A 16,845-nucleotide genomic window follows, 5' to 3' on the forward strand; every position below is an offset into this window, starting at 1 on the left:
TAAGGCAATGTTAGAAAACTTTAAATACAGGATTAAGATCCAATCGGTAAGGCATCACAAATTGTAAAAAGTAATTTGGGCTGCATTCAGCATAGCAAATCGACAATCAGAGCAAGCGACAGCCTCGTGAGGATGGTACGTCGCGGCTGCACGGCCTGGGAAGAATCCCTCCAGCCGGAGGAGAACCGGGCGGGGCGCTCAGCCGGGTCGGAGCTGTGCCCGGGGCTTCAGCAGAGGCTCTGTGTAAAGGTCGGGGGTGAGGTAACTGGTCTGAGAGCCCGCTTTGTTGCTGCCCTGCCCCATGCGGCTGCCACTCGGCCCACGCCCCTCACATGGGAGCCAACCTGCAGACATGTGGCCAGGCCAGGGTCGGAGCGTGGGTCCCTGCAGAGGACTTGGGAGCGCCTCCGTCCCCACCTTGAGCCACTAAAGCTCCCGGGGGTTTGCCCTCTCAAACCTCGGCCCCAGTCTGAGGCGGTTTTCTGATGATGACTTCCACCATGGACAGTGGCTGCGGCCACCCCTCCAGTGCAGCGTCATTCTTTGGGTTTGGGTCTCTCTAAATGCCGTCACCGGCCCCGCAAGTATTACGGTGCGGGGCAGGGCCAACTCGGAGCCGTGGGGGTGGTTTAAAACCAGGACTTTGACAGTGTGTTTGATGTTGGGCTGGGCCATCCCGAATCCTTTCATTTTAGTTAAAAATGTAAACTGAAAAAATAATAAGAGGGAGACTGCTTTGAAGGATACACAAATGTATCTGCTCACAGTACAGCTTGAGGCCCCACCCGCGAACCAGAAACAAAATAGGAAGTGAGGCCCCAGCCAAGCCAGCCACTCGCTCCGAGAAGCCGAGGCCTTGCCTTGGTGAGGGGGTGGGGGTAGATACTGCCATCCAGCCGGCCAGCTCCGAGGGTCAGATACTAGGTGTGGGTCCAGAGCAAATTTAGCCATCAATTTTCAGGTGTCTGCAAATAAACTCTCAAAACATCTGTGCCTTTACCAGGAGGGGAGGGAAGAGGGTACATAAATGCTGGCAGTTTTGTCAAATCCGCCCCGAACCAGTCCTCGATGGCCACGGGTCTCAGCCAGGCAGGGAAGGGGTCTGTTACCACTCTTTCTTCTTCTCATCCATGGAGACGCCCCCGGGACCCAGGGCCACCACCAGGAGCAAGCCTCCGATCACCGACATGGTCTGGAAGAAGTCGTACTTCAGGAAGTCGTGCATGGGCTTATAGACAGGAATGGTCCAGAAGGCGTTGAAATACACGTTGATGGCAAACAGCCAGACGACAAGAGTCAAAGCGGCCAGCTTGGTTTTAAAACCAATGGCCACTAAAATCATCAGAGCTGTGCCCACGATGTTCTGGAGAATCTACATAGGTCGGAAGGTGAGAAATACCAAAGGAAAAAAAAAAAAGGGTGAGGAAGAAGAGACATACCCTGTTTATAAACGGGCAAGTTCCAAGTGCCCTTGTCACTGTGGTAGGTGTCAGGGTGACGTCACAGAGGGGCATGCATTCAAGTGAGCAGTACCGGCGGGGGGCGGGGGGCGGGGGGCGGGGGGCGGGGGGCGGCATATACAGCACCGCTCCAAAGCACGAGCAGTCGGGGCGAGGGTAAAGGAAAGCCTCCTGGGAACAGGCTGTGATTTACCAGGACACGCCGGGTCTGAGCCTGTGGGCCTGCAAGCCATCAAGATACTCCCCAGTGCTTCTCAGAACAGGGCTCCCTGCTCCTGGGAACCTCTCCCAGGCAGGGCACCCAGCGGGCTCTAAAGATGTGCGCTGTAAGCTCCCGGGAACAGGACCGAACCGGCAGCTCTGCAGTCAACACCCCGCACGCACACAGTACGTGACTGAAGTGTGAGCAGCGGGCAAGGGAAGAAGTAGTCTGTAAAGAGCCTGGGTCGGCAGCTGGGCGGTCAGCATGCCAGGCAGCGGGTCCCCCAGTGAGGTCAGGGAGATTCTCGACTTCATTTGTCCGCTCTGAGCCCACAAGAGCTTGCGGGTTTTTATTCCTTTTAATAGGATCAAAGGTTTGCTTCCTTTGAACCAACTCGTTCCAACATCATTCCAACAGCCCCTCAATTAGGCTTAGTACACAACCAGGGAAGGGGGTGGGGAGCAGCACCCCTTCCACAGACAGGAGACCTGACCCATTTAAGCAAACAGGAACACTCACCGAGAAGAAGCTGGCGTCAAAGTGAAGGAGGGTCATGAACATCAAGACCAGCAAAACCCTGCCTCCGAGCTGCATGTACTGTTTGGGAGAGCTCTCGCGCATGGTGGGAACGCCTGCGAACATGCTCTTCCCTTCGGAACGGGACTCCGCTAGGAGCAGCAACAAGCCTCCTCCCAGGGCCAGATTCCTGAGAACAGACACACCAGGTGAGTCACTAAGGCTCATCGGGCACGACACATGCCCATCCGACCAGGTCGGGAGATCCTGGCGGGAGCACAGGAAAGGCCCTTAGGTCCCTCTCTCCAAACCACGCCAGACCAGCTGGGTGACTGCCTTACACCTGCAAAGGCCTTCCACGGCTGTTCTGCCAAGCAGTGACCGGAGCCTGAACGCACTCGGGCCACCCCAGCCCTGGCTCTGCAGTCAACCGGCGCCGCGAGCAAAGCGCGGTCATTCTGTCCCTCCTTCCCTCCCTCGGGAACACACGACTGGGAGAGATGGCTTCGTGCGCCCCTGTGCTCGGGATCAGCGGGGAGCCTCTGCCAACACCCCCTACAGACTCAAGCACACTTGGACCCGAAGAAGTTCACTCCCACTGCTAGCTCCTGAGTCGAGAGACACGGAAAGGAAGCTCACCATGTGGAGCACACGTACCTCATCAAAAACTTCAAGTCCCATAGGATGCTGTAAGCAATCGTCTGGAGGGAACAGAGAACAGAGACAGAAACTGGAGTCTCAGCATTTTCAAACCCATTCGGACTTCTATAGAATTAACTGCAGTAGGCAATTTCTCCAATATAAGTGTGAGTGTAAGATACACAAACGGTTTAGGACCCCAGGACGGCTCCAAGTTCAACAACCTGGCTCAGCATTTCTCAGGGCGTGCTCACCAGCCTGGGCCTGCTTAACAAGCGCCTGCTCACCGGAGTTGTGCCCAAGGTGGGCTGGAGCGCGGCAGCTGAGGGCACCGGTCGGTCCGCGTGCTATGTGTTACACAGCTCATGCGGCTAGCTGGGCCTTACTTATGAGGTAAAATGGTAAGATTATGTCTTGGCTGTAGCCAACCTTGTGATTTGTCCTGTCAAAGGAAACTCAGGAAGGTGGCAAAACGGTGGTTACCCAGAGCTTGGCACCTTCTCGGGGCACCATCCTCTCCCGCTCCCCTGAGCTTGCTTTGAGGAAAATCCAGTGATTTCTCAGAAAAGAAGAGGAGGTCCAGGCAGAGGGCTCAAGGGGGGAATGAAGCTGAATCCCCAGAAATGCCTTTTTGCAGAAGCTCTGCTCCAAGCACAGCAAGGAAGAGAGAGACCTGGATGGCGCGTCCCGTGTACCTGTAGGGCTATGATCCCGAAGAGCCCGAAGCAGGCGTACTGCACGAAGTTCCTGCTCAACACCAGGATGCAGCCAGCTAGAAAGGAGAAGGGCAAGGCTCATGGGGCTGTGGGCGAGTGCCGGGCGAAGAGACGCCACTGGGTCCCTGGCCACCTCACCTGAGCCCCGTGCAGCAGCAGCCCCAATACCCACCCCAAGGAAAAAGCAACTTCCAGGAGAACTGGTGAGAGGCACAGACCACACACGGGTCAACTGGACCTTACTTATCAGAAACACCCTTCTAGAAAATGGATCCCTTGCTCCAGAGAATGGGCCCGTTTCCAGAGTGGGTGGTCCATCAGAAACTCTGCTGTGGAGAGCTTCGGGACAGCCCGAAAAGCGCAGGCCCCTTTCCTGCCCCACAGGTACAAGGGAGGGGGGCTGCCGCCAGAAGGCAGTGGGCGGGAGCAGAAGACCTGAGGCCCACGTGAGCTGCATCCCGGCCTAGCACTCACCCTTTCCCGACAGCCTGCGTCCTGACGGCTCGGGCTCCCCCCCGGGTCCCCCGCATGTCCCACTCCAGGTGCTTGAAACCGGGACCAAGTCATCTGTCTGTAGCAAGCAGAGCACCCACCCAGGGGCCCGCTGCCGCGGAAGGAGGGGAGGGAGAGGTCGGCTGTCCCAGGAGACCCCCGGAGACACGCTCTGCCCCGCCCGTCCCGCGCTTCGGGGCCACTCACTCAGCTGCCCGAGCAGGTTGAGGAGCACGAAGGCGGAGGCCAGCGCGTAGCCGCAGCCCCACGTGGTGTCGATGTAGTCGCGCTGCTCGCCCCACTGGAACCACATGCGGACGCCGTCCTCCAGGAACGTGCTGATCAGGCAGAGGCGCGCCACGTGGGGCAGGTACTGCTTTGTGACTCGGAGGAACTGCGGGCCACAGAAACCCAGCTGAGGCGGCCGCGGGACGGACGCTGGACGCCGGGGCACGCAGGGACCCTCAGCACCTCTCCCTGCACTACTCCGTGGGTCTGCAGGTGCCACCGGCCTGTCTGGCTCAGACCCCCGGGGCGACGGCCACGGCGCCCTTCTGGGATCCCCTGTCGTCTCAGCACCCGTGTGCAGACGGCAACAACGCACGGCATGCATGCTCAGGCGAGGGCCTTGGTGAGTTAGGATCACTGCGTGACAAGGCCCCGCGAGCTCACTGGGGGGCAGCCTCCCCACCTGCGCCCCCGGGCGTCTGCACCGAGTCATTCTCTATTGTGGGCTCTCTATCGTGGGCCGTCCTGCACCGAAGGGTGGTGAGCGGCATCCCTGGCCTCTGCCCACCAGATGCCGTTAGCAGCCCCCCTCCAATTGTGACAACCAAAAATGCCTCCAGACAGTGCCACGTGTCCCTTGGTGGGGGGACAAAATTGCCCCCACTCCTTTGAGAACCTCTCCTTCTACAAATGGGCAAACTGAACCCCACAGGGGAGAGGGGCTCGCTCAGTGCTGCACTGACCCCACGCTGCCGGGCTGAGGCTCAACCTGGCCTGCTGGTCACACACGGCTGGGCCCTGGCCTCCCAGCACCCCCGACGAAGCTCAGACCGCCTCTAGCCGAAGAGAGGCATGCACACTCTTGAGACGGCAGGCCGCTTCGGTGACAGCCAGGGCCCCAGGCCCAGAGGGCCTCTCAGTTGACCCAGCGGTAAGCTCCCGCGTCTACACTTGGCCAGAACCTGCGGAGCAGTCCCGCGTGCATGTCCCGGCCCCTCCTGGAGCCCGCACCGGACAGAAGGTGGGCCACTGTGCGCGAGCTCTGGGAGTGCACACGTGGGACTGGTGCGGCTCACCTCACAGCCCTTCGAGTCTGACAGAGACACACAAACGGCCGGACAACCGTGTCAACGGCAGCAAAACTCAAGTTGGGAACATCACTGGCAAACATCAGGCAGACAGAAAACACTTTTAGAACTTCCTCCTGCCCCGCCGCGAGGTGGACCATTAACAACAGCACGGTGAGGAAACAAACACGCGAGCTGAATCGGGGCACCAATGTCCCTCGGGTCCCGGCAGCCACTTTCTCTTTCCAACCTCGAAACGAAGTGCAAAGGGAAAGCCTACGACACACGGTAACAGCCGCTCTCGGAAGGCTGGGACCCACCCAGTGACGCGTCAGGCCGCAGAGTCTAAAGGGCACCTGTGGGTCTGGCCCCCATGAAGGGACGGTCAGATGAACATCACAGCCCCTCTTAGAGCTGATGAAACCTTACTGGCACCAACGAAGGTGTATCTAGTATCTAAGAGCGTCTCTTAATTGTTGTGTTTTGAAAAGCTGCTTTCAAGTTCTAGAAACAGCTGATGCTCTCAGCCGCGGGTAATGAGCCTCTGGCTGTTTCGATCAACCCTTAGTTGGCCAACTTTGGCTCGGTCCGCAGAGAAGCCTCCCCTCCCCCTCCACCTGGGCCACAGCAGACAGGTCACGGGGGGAGTGGGGGGGATTACAGGCAGCTGTCCTTTCTCTTCAGATCCACTGAGCTTGACTGAGCCCCAAGGTGGCGCTTCTGCAAACGCTTGCTCAGCCCTTGACCGCAGAGGTCACCTGAGAGACAGACGCCTGGACAATGAACAGGTGCATCGGTGAAGACGAGGCTCGGTGTGAGCGCCGCCAGCCCGTGCCCTGTGGCCGTGGACAAGCCAAATCACTTCTGGAGGCCGGGGAACCGTTCTGCTAGCCTACAAAGTGAGGACAGCTGGGTTAGTGGTTGCTAAGACTCCAACTTGAATAAGCAGAGGAGAAAAGGGAAGGAGAAAGAACCTTGTTTAGAAAGAGAGGCCTCGAATGCCCCTGTGAACTCGGGGGCCTACATAGAGCACACATAAGACGTACGTACACTTGGTGTCCACACACCCCGGCATCAGACCAGGAGGGACAGGGACAGCGGATGCCACCAACCCTGCCACTTCTGCCTCAAGGCCCCCAAATGTTTTCATAAGGCCCAGCAACAATCAACGGTGGTATCGCTCCCAGTCCAGTCCGTGGAGACACACAGACTGCGGCCACGGCGGGACTCCGGGGGAGGCTGAGCCCAAAAGGCAGGCAGACAGACATCGGCGGGGTGCTGAGCTGCCCCGAACTGGAGCTGAGAGGCGCTCCTGTGCTCCCCAGTGAGGAGCAAACAAGCCCGCACCCTTGGGCCTCATTCGGAGCCCCCTCCCCGTAAGCACCCCCATTTAACACACGCACTGCTCCGCAGCACAGCCCAAGGGACACAGGTAGTGTTTAAAAGTCTCCGTGAGGAGTCTGTACTCCTAATTTGAGTGTCTGGGTCAACAGGATTAAAGAGCAACGGGGAGACTCCTCCCTTCCCCATGAGACATGCTGAGGAGACAGCTCTGGGCTTAGGGGAAAAAATGCCAAAATTCAGGTTATCTGTGCTGTGAACTAAGCATATATCTCATTTTCAAAGTCAGATGCGGTCTAGGCTTAGGGCTGACTATATTTTGTAAGTCAGGCTGCTCCAGAGCCTCTTTTTTTTTTTTTTTTAAGGTTTTATTTATTTGACAGAGAGCGCGTGCACAAGCAGGGGGAGCAGCAGGCTGAGGCAGAGGGAGAAGTGCTCCCGGCTGAGCAGGGATCCCGACGTGGGACTTGATCCCAGGACTCTGGGATCATGACCTGAGCCAAAGGCAGATGCCTAACCAACTGAGCCACCCAGGCGCCCCTAAACATAGGTTTTTTTCTTCCATGTTCAGTCCAAACAGGTGCTTATTAGAGGCTCGCTGGTTTAGAAGAGGCTCTGGAAGGGTGCCTGGGTGGCTCAGTCAGTTAAACGTCTGCCTTTGGTTCAGGTCATGGGTGCTGGGATCAAGTCCTGCATCAGGATCCCTGCTCAGCCGGGAGCCTGCTTCTCCCTCTCCCTCTGCCTGCTGCTGCCCCTGCTTGTGCGCTCTCTCTCTCTCCGTCAAATAAATAAAAATCTTAAAAAAAAAAAAAAAGTCTTAAAAAAGAAACACGAGGCCAGACCCAGTTTTACAGATTCCCTGAATGCATGTCGGTCACAACGGTTCAGACTTGGCCACTGAATCCACATCATGCATCTGTGGACAGCATCCCCTTGCCACAGCAGGGAAGAGCCCCTGAGTCAGGCATCCGGCAGCACCCAAGAGCCCAGAGCGGTGCCCTGTCTGGTGCACACGCAGCGCCGGCACCCAGCTTGCCAACGGGCCCTGCAGGCTGGTGCTGCCCGCTGCGGACACCAAGACCCACCACTGCCGAGCACGGGAGAGAATCATGGCAGGAGAGTGGGAGGCGGACACCGAGCAGGGACAGACTGCAGGACAGGACGGCCAGTCTCTGTGGGGCTGGCTTTTCACAGGCATCTCCAAGAACCTTGCAGTCAAGAGTGATATGGCTCGTAAGCAGTGATAGCGTCTGAGGGACTCAGGCAATACAGAAAGCTGAGATTTCCGAGGGGTTACTATTCTGGAGGGGATTTCAGAAACATACCCCGCCAGCGCCTTAACTCTGAGAACACAGTGATCACATCCCACAGCCACCTGCAGCCCCCGTGCAACACAGAGAACCCTACTTTCTCTGAGTATTCGCGACGGAAAGGACTGGAGGGAAACAGTGTGCAATTCTTGGTGGAGAACCCTGAGGACGTGGAAAAGGGCGAGTCAGACCTTCTGATTGCCAGACCGGGGCTGCCGCCAGGGACCAGGGCCACCCTTCTCAAGGGCCACCTCAAGCCTACACATCCCAGATAATTAGAACTTGTGGTTGGGTGACCTCCCTCCCATCAGGCTGAGTCAGGGCTGAAGCAAGAGTTCAGTGACTCACAGTGTGCATCCACCATGGCCCCAGAGCTCCCCCAGCAAGTTTCCCGGAGTGCTGCTCTGTGGGTCCATGCTGCACCTCCAGGTACAGGAACAAGTGAGCAGGCCTGCAGATGGCCTGCCTTTCTGTACCAAAACCCCATGTGACTAAGAGCCTAACCAAAGGTGAGCAGCGACAGGTCACATGGAAGAGAACAGAGCTTGCTTCACTTTCCAGGAGAAGCCTCGCTAACCACAGTCCCCCCACGTCTCCACCCCGCTCCCCAGAAGAGACAGGGTGGCTTTTCTTAACCTCCTAAGACGGGCAAGCAGGGAAGAATGAGCTCTCCCTGCCTTCTCCCCTCGCTCCTGATAGCACAAGGCAGGAAGCCCTGGGAGGGAAGGGGGCACAGAGCAGAGGAACGAGAGGAAAGGATGCTCAGAACCCATCACTGTTCCCAGAGCTCTACTCACACCCAGCGGCCATCCACGCAGTTAACCCAGAGCCCTAACACCTGCGCCCTACGTACACCCCGGCACTGTTCTGTCGGGGCCATCCTACCTACCCAACGCTTGACCAGAGGCCACGGGGAGCTCCTGGGGGTCAGAGCTCCCAGAACCGGCTCTCTCATGCCAAAGACAGGTAAAAACCAAAGGCCCCACTGGAGAGCAAGGCCCCATTCAGCTTATCTGTCACCTTGGTGATGAGCTGTCAGGCTGAACCCATTAGGTGCTAATACTCCTGTTTACTGGTGCAGATGTGCTCGGGGGTTACATTCTGCTGAATGGCAGCGAGCACCAGCTGCAGGACACAGACGTCATTTTGGATTGCTGAGTTCATTGGTCTCTGGCTCCTTCCAACCTGGTCTCAGATGGCTTCCGGACGCCTAGCGTCTGCAGAGGGCACGCTCAGCATTTTCTCTAGCGCCTGGCTTCCTGGGAGCAGGACACTGTCCCTGGCTGCCCGGGGCAAGGAGCCTGCTGCCAGGGATGCAGCTCTGCAGGGGCCTGCCAGCCAGAACTAACCAGGCGGTTGACCCTGTGCTCTCACCTCTGCAGGCCTGAAGGAAAGGGTGCGGGACAGCCAAGAGGTGAGGAGCCCAGCCTTCGGCACTCAGAACTTCAGCCCACCGTGTGCCGTGCAAGACCACCCTCCCCGCGGCTGAAGATGGAGACACTGTGGCCAGCCTCACACGCTCCAGTAACACAGCACTAAGTATGGAGGACCTGGCCCAGAGTTAGTGTTTTGGGATTCTTGTCGTAACTCCTGGAGGAAACAAAGGCCTTTTTAGGTTCCCTCTCAGCAACCCAGACTTCCTGGCCAAATCCTGTCATTTGATTTTTGCTTTTATTTTCTGAAGACAAGGTTAGAAAAAAACGGGTATGTCACGTTATCTGATCAGTGCCTCTGACATTTCCCCATTCCTTTCAAATGAAATCATTTTCAGTTTAAAAGCCTAGACTCCCAGCACCTTTATCATTGGCGGCTTTTAGTATTATGTGGATAAATGTTAAAAACAAAAACGCCACGGCAGCTTGGCCAGATTTTGTCCACGGGAAGCTGTCACTTTGGATCTGCACTCTCATCTGCCCACATCCTCCTGCGTCGAGCCTGACTGTGGCAGCAGCAGCTCCCGACTCGTTCTGAAGTGCACGAGGGCTACTGCCCTCCTGAGTCCCCCACAAGGGGGCATGGAGGTGTCTTTGGACATCTGCTGCCACCAGCCAGGTGGGCCCTGGCGCTGATAAGCAGAAAGCGGGAGCCCACGCTGCCTGGCAGACACAGCGCTGGGCCGCTCTGGGTGCTGGGTTGGATGCAACCGTGCCCCTTTACAAGGCCAGTCCTTTTCCCTCTTTTTGTGCCAGAAGAACACCAGGCCTCAGAAGCCTGTCCTATGTGGCACCAGCCTCAAAGCGAGGCTGGAGTCTGGGTTTGCCCCCAGGGCCAGGCCCCAGGCCAGTCCAGAAGCCCCAGCAGGCCCTGCCTTCCTTCCCAGCAGTAACTTGGTGTAGGCAGACCCTGTGTCCCCCTCAAGGGCCTTTCCGGTTCCAAGGTTCTGCTGCTTTTGTTTCAAACAAAATGCATGGAGAAAAAGAAGAGAAGATTACATAAAGAGATTTTGAACTTTTTTTTTTTTTTCTGTAGGAAAGTTTATCATTTGATCGTTGGCAGCAGCTGGGTTAGAGACATTTTAGCTAGATTTGGTTATGAAATGCACTTGCAAAATCAGGTTCTCCAGACTGAAGAGTGAGTGTACAGAGCTCCCACAGTCCCCTTGCTGAAAGGCGCCATCTTCTTAGGGAGTTGCTACTTAGGGAAAGGAAATCGGGTCACTAAAACCATGTCAATGAAAACTGACAGGGAAGGAAGACCTATTTGGTCGAGAGCTCTCGGTATGAATTGTTTTTGTGAAGGATACAATTTTTAAACTGTGTCTGTAAACACAGAATCGTGACCTTAGGAAAAACTATTTCTTCAAGTTGATATATTTTTTCTCCCCCAAATTGGTTTTAAAATACCAGCTCACAGGAAAGTGACGGAAGGAGAACCCAAGTAGCAGACCACGCTAGGAAGATTCAGCCCTCCAGGGGAACAGTGGAAAATCTTGCTCACCCGCACCTGATCAGAAAACACTCATTTATCTTTTTTTTTTTAAATCACACAAACGAATACAAGCCTTCCAATAAACCTAAGCTTCAGAGTTTGATTACTCAATACTACTTCCATAAAAATTAAAAATTTAACCTCACTACTGTTAACTCTGGCCAAACCACAAGCACATTAAGTGAACTAAGGAACGAAATGGCAATTGGACCAGACCCGGGTCGGCCTTGCAGGGATAAGGCTGTTAACCCACAAACATAACGGAATACTTTTACAAGTAAAAGGGACACTAAATGCTCAAAAGCTTAATCAAAAGAGGGTGGAAGTGCTGTCCTTTCCCCTTTCTAGGGTCTGATTCTGTCCATCCGGTGTGTGTCAGCTGCCCTGCTTCAGCCTCCCTGTTGCTCAGAATGCCACCTGTACGCTCTGGAAGGGAGAAAAAAAAAAAAAAAAAACCCAAGAAGATAGGCTTCCCCTTCCTCCCAGGTTTGTGTACAGATAGATACCCATTCAATTCAGTCCCAGGGCAGAGTCCAAACAGGGAGGGAAAATGCTGGGAGGGTCAGAGGGACCCCATGAGTCCAACACATCTGGGAAAGAGCAAAGAAAAAAGTGCTGAGGCGCTCTGTGGCTGGGGCACATACCAGGGCGCCCCCTCTCCTCCGGGAGGACCCAGGCCTCCAGGCTGACCAACCCCTGTTCAGGATCAGAGCTCCCCACCCCGCCCCCTAAGAGTGCCAGTGAAAGGGGAAGCGTGCAGGGACCACCCCGACAGTTCAAAAGGGAGAGGGCGCTCCCCGGTCGCCAGACTTGGCCCAAACCAGCGGCGCCCCCCAGGACCCCGGGCTCCTTTCTCAGGAGGGGGCGAGGCAAGCCCTCAACACCCCTCTCCTTCTGGGCGCGCCCAGGCCAGGTTCGGGGGGCTCGGCTCACCCACCTGGGTGCCGAAGCACGGGCCCGAGAACGCACCCAGAGCCCCGGTGGGGAGGCGGCGCAAGGGCAGGCCGGGCCTAGAGGCCGGTCTGGGGGAGTCCCGGGCCGGGAAGCGCGACGAGCCCAGGAGGGAATGCCCTGGTTGGGGGAGGGGGCGCGATCCTCCGGCGGGGTCGGGGAGAGGGGGTAAGTGGTGACACGGCCCAGACCTCGGGGCAGCCCTCCGGGGTCGGGGGCCGGCTGTGGGGGCGGCCGAGGGCTCGGGGCCCGGGGGGGGGGCGCGGGAGGGGGGCTCCGGGCGGGGGCCGGGGGCGGGAGGCCCGGCCGGGCTGCAGGCCGCACCTGGTCGGCGAAGTCCTCGGCCGTGCCCATCAGGTCGTTCTGGCCCATGGCGGCGGCGGGAGGCTCGGCTCGCTCAGCTCGCTCGCTCGCTCGGCGCTCGGCCCTTCGGCGCCCGCGCCCGCTGCGGCCTCCACAGGAAGTGCCCGGCGGCCGGCCTCGCTCCTCGTCCGCGGCTCCAGCGGCTGCCACGTAGGCCAAGCCTTAAAGGGGCCGCGCCGCCGGGCCCGCCCCGGCCGCGCCTTAAAGGGGCCGCGCGCCGCCCGCAGCCGCCCCGCCCGCCACGCTCGAGGCTCCGCCCGCCGCGCTCCGGCCCCGCCCGCCGCCCTCCGGCCTCGCCCGCCCCGCCCGGCCCCGCCCGGCCCCGCCCGCCGCGCTCTCAAGCCCCGCCCACCACCCTCAGGTCCCGCCCGTGGCGCGCTTTGAGGCCACGAGGCCCCGAGGGCCATCCCGCTGGTGGTGCGCGCGGGAGCCCCGGAGCGCACCGTTTCGGCGGACACACCTGGGGCTGACGGTCGCGCCCGGGGTGGGGGATGGGGTGCTCCCCCGGACGCCGTCTCTACTGAGTATGATCAGCCGAGGGTCCGCGCGCCGGCGAGGGCTGGGGGCGCACCCGTAGCGCCCTGCGGAGGGAGAGGAGGCTGGGAGTCTCCCCTGGAGACACTATGGAGAAGTACCAGGTGCCAAGTTGTTCCCTGGCGGGGAGGCAGGGGCGACGAGAACCTGCCGGTTTGGGGCGAGCCAGGAACCTGGACCTCCTGCCACCTCCCCAAACCCCTACTGGTTTACTGGTCACAGCCCCTGGAGAGGTGGCCGATGGCCAGGTGCCACCCCGGGCCAGCGTCTGCCTTCAGCAAGTAGGGGACCTCCAAAGGTGACCTCGTGGGTGCCCTTTGCCTCTCCGTTTCCCCCCTCTCTAAAATGGTGGATGAAATGAAGGACTGTCCATCCCCGTCTGTCTGAATACTTGATGGGAGAGAACTCCACCTCTCCCTCCTCCACCTCTCCCTGGGCCCATGGAGACAGGACACCCTAAAGCGTCCAAAATTCAGAATCAGGAGCCCCCAAACTCCTCATACAGGCCATCACTAGTCCCGGGTAGGAGGACTTGGGCCTTTTCCAGGGCCTGTGAAAATGTGTAAGACTAGAAAAATTCACAAAACAAAAGGAAAGCTGCAAAATAAAAATGAATGTTCAATTAACTGCTTCTATACACAATATGTCAACTTTATTAAATGTTAGATTCAGTCTTTGTAAAAATGTCATTAATTTGAAAACAACTTGTAGATGAGATTTTTCTCACTTTGTGAGAACTCCGTTTGTGTGGGAGGACAGCGGGGGAGTCAGCCAGGGGTAAAGGAGATGAGTTTCTGGGGGCCAGAGAGTTTTAAAGGCAAAGTTACCTTTTCAGGAAAAAAACAATAGACTCCACCTGAGATACGAGTGTGTTTTACTGCTCATCCTGCCGCTTAAGAGGGCCTAGGCATGTGCCTTCTTAGACTGGCATAAGCTGCTCAGGACGTTGTCCCCCAAATTCCCTAAGCAGGATTCAGGCCACCCATTAAAGGGGCTGGGTTACAGAATCCAAGACTTGCCTGGACTCTGAGAGTCCCTAGATTCAGGGTTCCATCCCCTACATCCACTCCTCTGTGTCTTGCCAGGCCTCTTCCATCCCCTGACAGATGTAATCCCAGCGTCCGCCCCACCCCGTGGCCCTTGGCCACCCCACACAGAGTTCTGACATGGCAGCCCTCTCTCTGCAGGTTGGGCTCAAAGCACGGGCTCCCGAGTCGGACCCCAGAGTTCCAGCCCAATCCAGGCCATTTCACTTATTAGCACTCTAGCCTCAGACACAAGGACCTCGCTCCCTGTGCTTCAGTTTCCTCTGGTGTAAACATGGAGACAGCAATAGAGCTGCTCACAGATGGTGGCTGTAAAGTGCTTGGCCCAGGACCAGGCCACACATGGCTGTGACTATGCCCCAATTATGGGCCAGTTAGTTTTTTGGTTTGGATGCCCAGTTGGGAGGTGGCTAGAGAGAGTGAATAAAGCTCTGCCCCAGGAGGGTGCTCCTCTTGGATGCCCACTGGTCCGTGCTGCAGATTGGAGAAGCAGTATAGGGTGGTGGAAAGAGCTCCAGAAGGGGCCCCAGAGAGACGGGCTCAGGTTCCTCAGCCTTCTGGGCATTTCCTTCTCTGCAAAATGTGGTGGAGACGCTCACTGTGCCAGCCTGCAGGAGAAGTTGGGGCAGGAAAGGTGTCCGGGGCTGAGCATAGTTTGAAAAGTGAAAAGCCGTGTGCATTTCCTGAAAGCTTCTCTTTCTCTTGCTGGTAGATTTTGGGCCGGATGAGTCCTGGGGCCTTGGGGGTGAACGTGGTGGTGGAGGAAACAGAAAACAAAGTCAAGCACGTGATAAAGCAGGTAAGAGGTGGCTCCTGGGCGGGTGGTTCCCCCAGACACCTGCTCATCCTCCCCATGTTAGAGAAAGGCCTCCCGACGTGGCGGTTCTGCTGTCTCCGCTGCTCTTCCAGCAGTCACAGAGGCAAATCCCGTCGAGAGTAGACATGGGGGTGGCCTGAGGCCCCTCGGGCTTCCCGGCACACCCGACTCTCTCGCCTGGCTGGAGAAGGAATAGGCTCATTTTTACTTCTACAACTGCAACCACACCTACCATGTATTCAGCAGGTACTTCGTGCCAGGCTCATCTCGTTCCATCTCCCGCCAACCCTGGGAAGCAGGAACCAGGGCCCCACTCTACAGCCAAGGATAGGGAGGCTTGGGGGGGCTGCAGACTTGCCAACGTCACACAGCGCCCAGGAACACTTGAATTCAGGCTTCCTCACTGGGGCCACCTTTTTACCAAAGGGGAGCCAGGACTGGGGTGGAGGAGGGGTGGGCAGGGCCTTGCCCAAGGTCACACAAGGCTAAGGGCAGGACATCAGGCCCTGGGCCTTTCCACCACCTCCTCACCAGAGCTGGCATGGCAGGGTGGGATATGGACCTGCAGGGGTGAGCGCTTTGTGTGTCCGAGTCAGGGTGGTCCAGTTGAACAGAGGGTGTAGGGGAAGAGAGCTGCACTAGGAGAGTCTCTGGACCCCCTCGTGGCGCACGGTGGTGGCTGGGATACCATGGATTGGGGTTGACTGTGCACATGGAGGAGGCTCGCTGGCATCAGCTGCCGGGGCCGCCTCTGCTCAGCCAGGCCTCCTGCCTGTGGAGCAGCTCAGCAGCCTCTCCCCGAGGAGGCCGGGCCTGGAGTCCTTACCGTCTTCCCGCTCCACTGCGGGCTGGCGGTGGGGCTGGCCTGTTGTCTCGTGGGCCTGTGGGGCCGGAGCCCACTGCCTTCTGGGCAGTCGAGGAGCTTTTTAAAAAGCCAGTCAGTCTTTCTTTTTTTAAAAACTGGAGGTGGGGTTCAGGTAGGGATTTGTGTCTCCTTCTAGTCTTTTCCCTAAGCCTGTATAAACTTTGTTTTGGCAAGAATGCCATGGAGCTCGATAACGGACCTTTTCGCACTTGGTGTATTACAAACACCATTTCATGCCACGGACACAACTTCCTTCTCTCTTGGCTCTGGTGGCCGCGTGACCCCATCTGCTCCCTGTGCTGTAACTGACCCAACCGCCCCTGTGTACGATTAGCACAAAGCCTGTTCTTGATTTTTCACTCTGTATAATCAACTCTGATAAGCAACTTTTTTGAGGATCCATGATATCCTTGGGATAAATTCCTAGGGGTGGGGCTTCTAGGTCAAAAGATGTGACATTTTGCAGGCTTTCAGTATGTTTTGGCCAGATTCACCTGTAAGCATGAGTCCTGGCACAGGAGGAAGGGAAGACAGACAGACTCACTCTGCTGCTGTATCTGGGGTCTGTAAGGATCTGGGAATAAGCCGCTGCCTCTGCATTTTTAAGTGCGATCACCCCCAGTTACAAGAGTTCGTCATTTGGAAGTCTTATGAGCAGAAGCTCTGGGTGGGGGGCTGGTATTAGACGCGGTGATAATATGCACCTGCAGTCTTTGCCGCCAAGTATGTCAGAGACTTGAAGGTTGATGCTGCCCTTCCCACCGATCCCCCTTTTCCTCTCCGTGCGTTCCCCCACTGCCCCACATTCAGTGACAGGGACAGTCTTCCCAGTTCGGATAAGGAATGAAGTGGTGAGGTCGATACATTGCCAACCAGAGCAGAGCTGTTTGGCTCTAGGGGCAACACATTATTTTCTTCCCTGCTTTCAAGATGCTCTGAGAGTGGATCCTCTAATGATTGGTTAGAGTTTATATTATGCTATCCCAAACTTATCCTTGCAACAGGAGCAAAGATGTTCTCATTGCTCAGAGCATTTTTGGGTCCCTGGCTTAGGAATATCTCCAGGCCTCATGTGGCGCCATGTGGTAGAAGCCCGGTACCCCTGTGAATAATGATGGTGGTGTTGGTGGAGAAGGTGGTGATGGTGGTGATGTTGGTGATGGTGATAGTGATTGATGATGGTGATGGTGGTGATGGTGGTGATGATGATGGTGATGATGATGGCAATGATGGTGGTGGTGGTGGTGGTGGTGGTGATGATGGTGGTGATGACGGTGGTGATAAAGATGGTGGTGGTGATGATGGTGATGTTGATGATGGTGGTGGTGATGATTATGATGGTGATGAGATGGTGATGGTGGCAATGGTGG

At 57.1% G+C, this 16,845-nt stretch overlaps 2 protein-coding genes across 2 annotated transcripts in view; one reads left to right on the forward strand and one right to left on the reverse strand.

The window, feature by feature from the left end:
* On the reverse strand, nucleotides 1-12,375 carry SURF4 (surfeit 4). Its single transcript, XM_032418700.1, has 6 exons — nucleotides 12,175-12,375; nucleotides 4,233-4,419; nucleotides 3,513-3,589; nucleotides 2,836-2,879; nucleotides 2,182-2,368; nucleotides 1-1,372 (listed from the first exon to the last, which is right to left on the reverse strand). The coding sequence occupies exons 1-6, from the start codon at nucleotides 12,220-12,222 to the stop codon at nucleotides 1,106-1,108; spliced, it is 810 nt and encodes a 269-aa protein (XP_032274591.1). The 5' UTR covers nucleotides 12,223-12,375; the 3' UTR covers nucleotides 1-1,105.
* The window catches only part of STKLD1 (serine/threonine kinase like domain containing 1), a 21,200-nt gene continuing 16,575 nt past the window's right edge, over nucleotides 12,221-16,845 (forward strand). The window contains exons 1-3 of the mRNA XM_032419016.1: nucleotides 12,221-12,236; nucleotides 12,748-12,851; nucleotides 14,506-14,592. Of these exons, the coding sequence (XP_032274907.1) occupies nucleotides 12,221-12,236; nucleotides 12,748-12,851; nucleotides 14,506-14,592 (207 nt within the window). The remainder of the gene's footprint in view (nucleotides 12,237-12,747; nucleotides 12,852-14,505; nucleotides 14,593-16,845) is intronic.

This window comes from Phoca vitulina, unplaced genomic scaffold, assembly GCF_004348235.1.
Source record: "Phoca vitulina isolate PV1807 unplaced genomic scaffold, GSC_HSeal_1.0 scaffold21, whole genome shotgun sequence".
Taxonomy (NCBI): Eukaryota; Metazoa; Chordata; class Mammalia; order Carnivora; family Phocidae; genus Phoca; species Phoca vitulina.

Excerpts from the sequence above, each read along its gene's own strand:
- SURF4 (XM_032418700.1), bottom strand. The coding sequence starts at position 12,222 with ATGGGCCAGAACGACCTGATGGGCACGGCCGAGGACTTCGCCGACCAG. Across the intron at positions 4,420-12,174 it reads CCGAGGACTTCGCCGACCAG|TTCCTCCGAGTCACAAAGCA; the intron begins GTGCGGCCTGCA and ends TGTGGCCCGCAG. Across the intron at positions 3,590-4,232 it reads CAACCTGCTCGGGCAGCTGA|CTGGCTGCATCCTGGTGTTG; the intron begins GTGAGTGGCCCC and ends TCTCCTTTCTAG.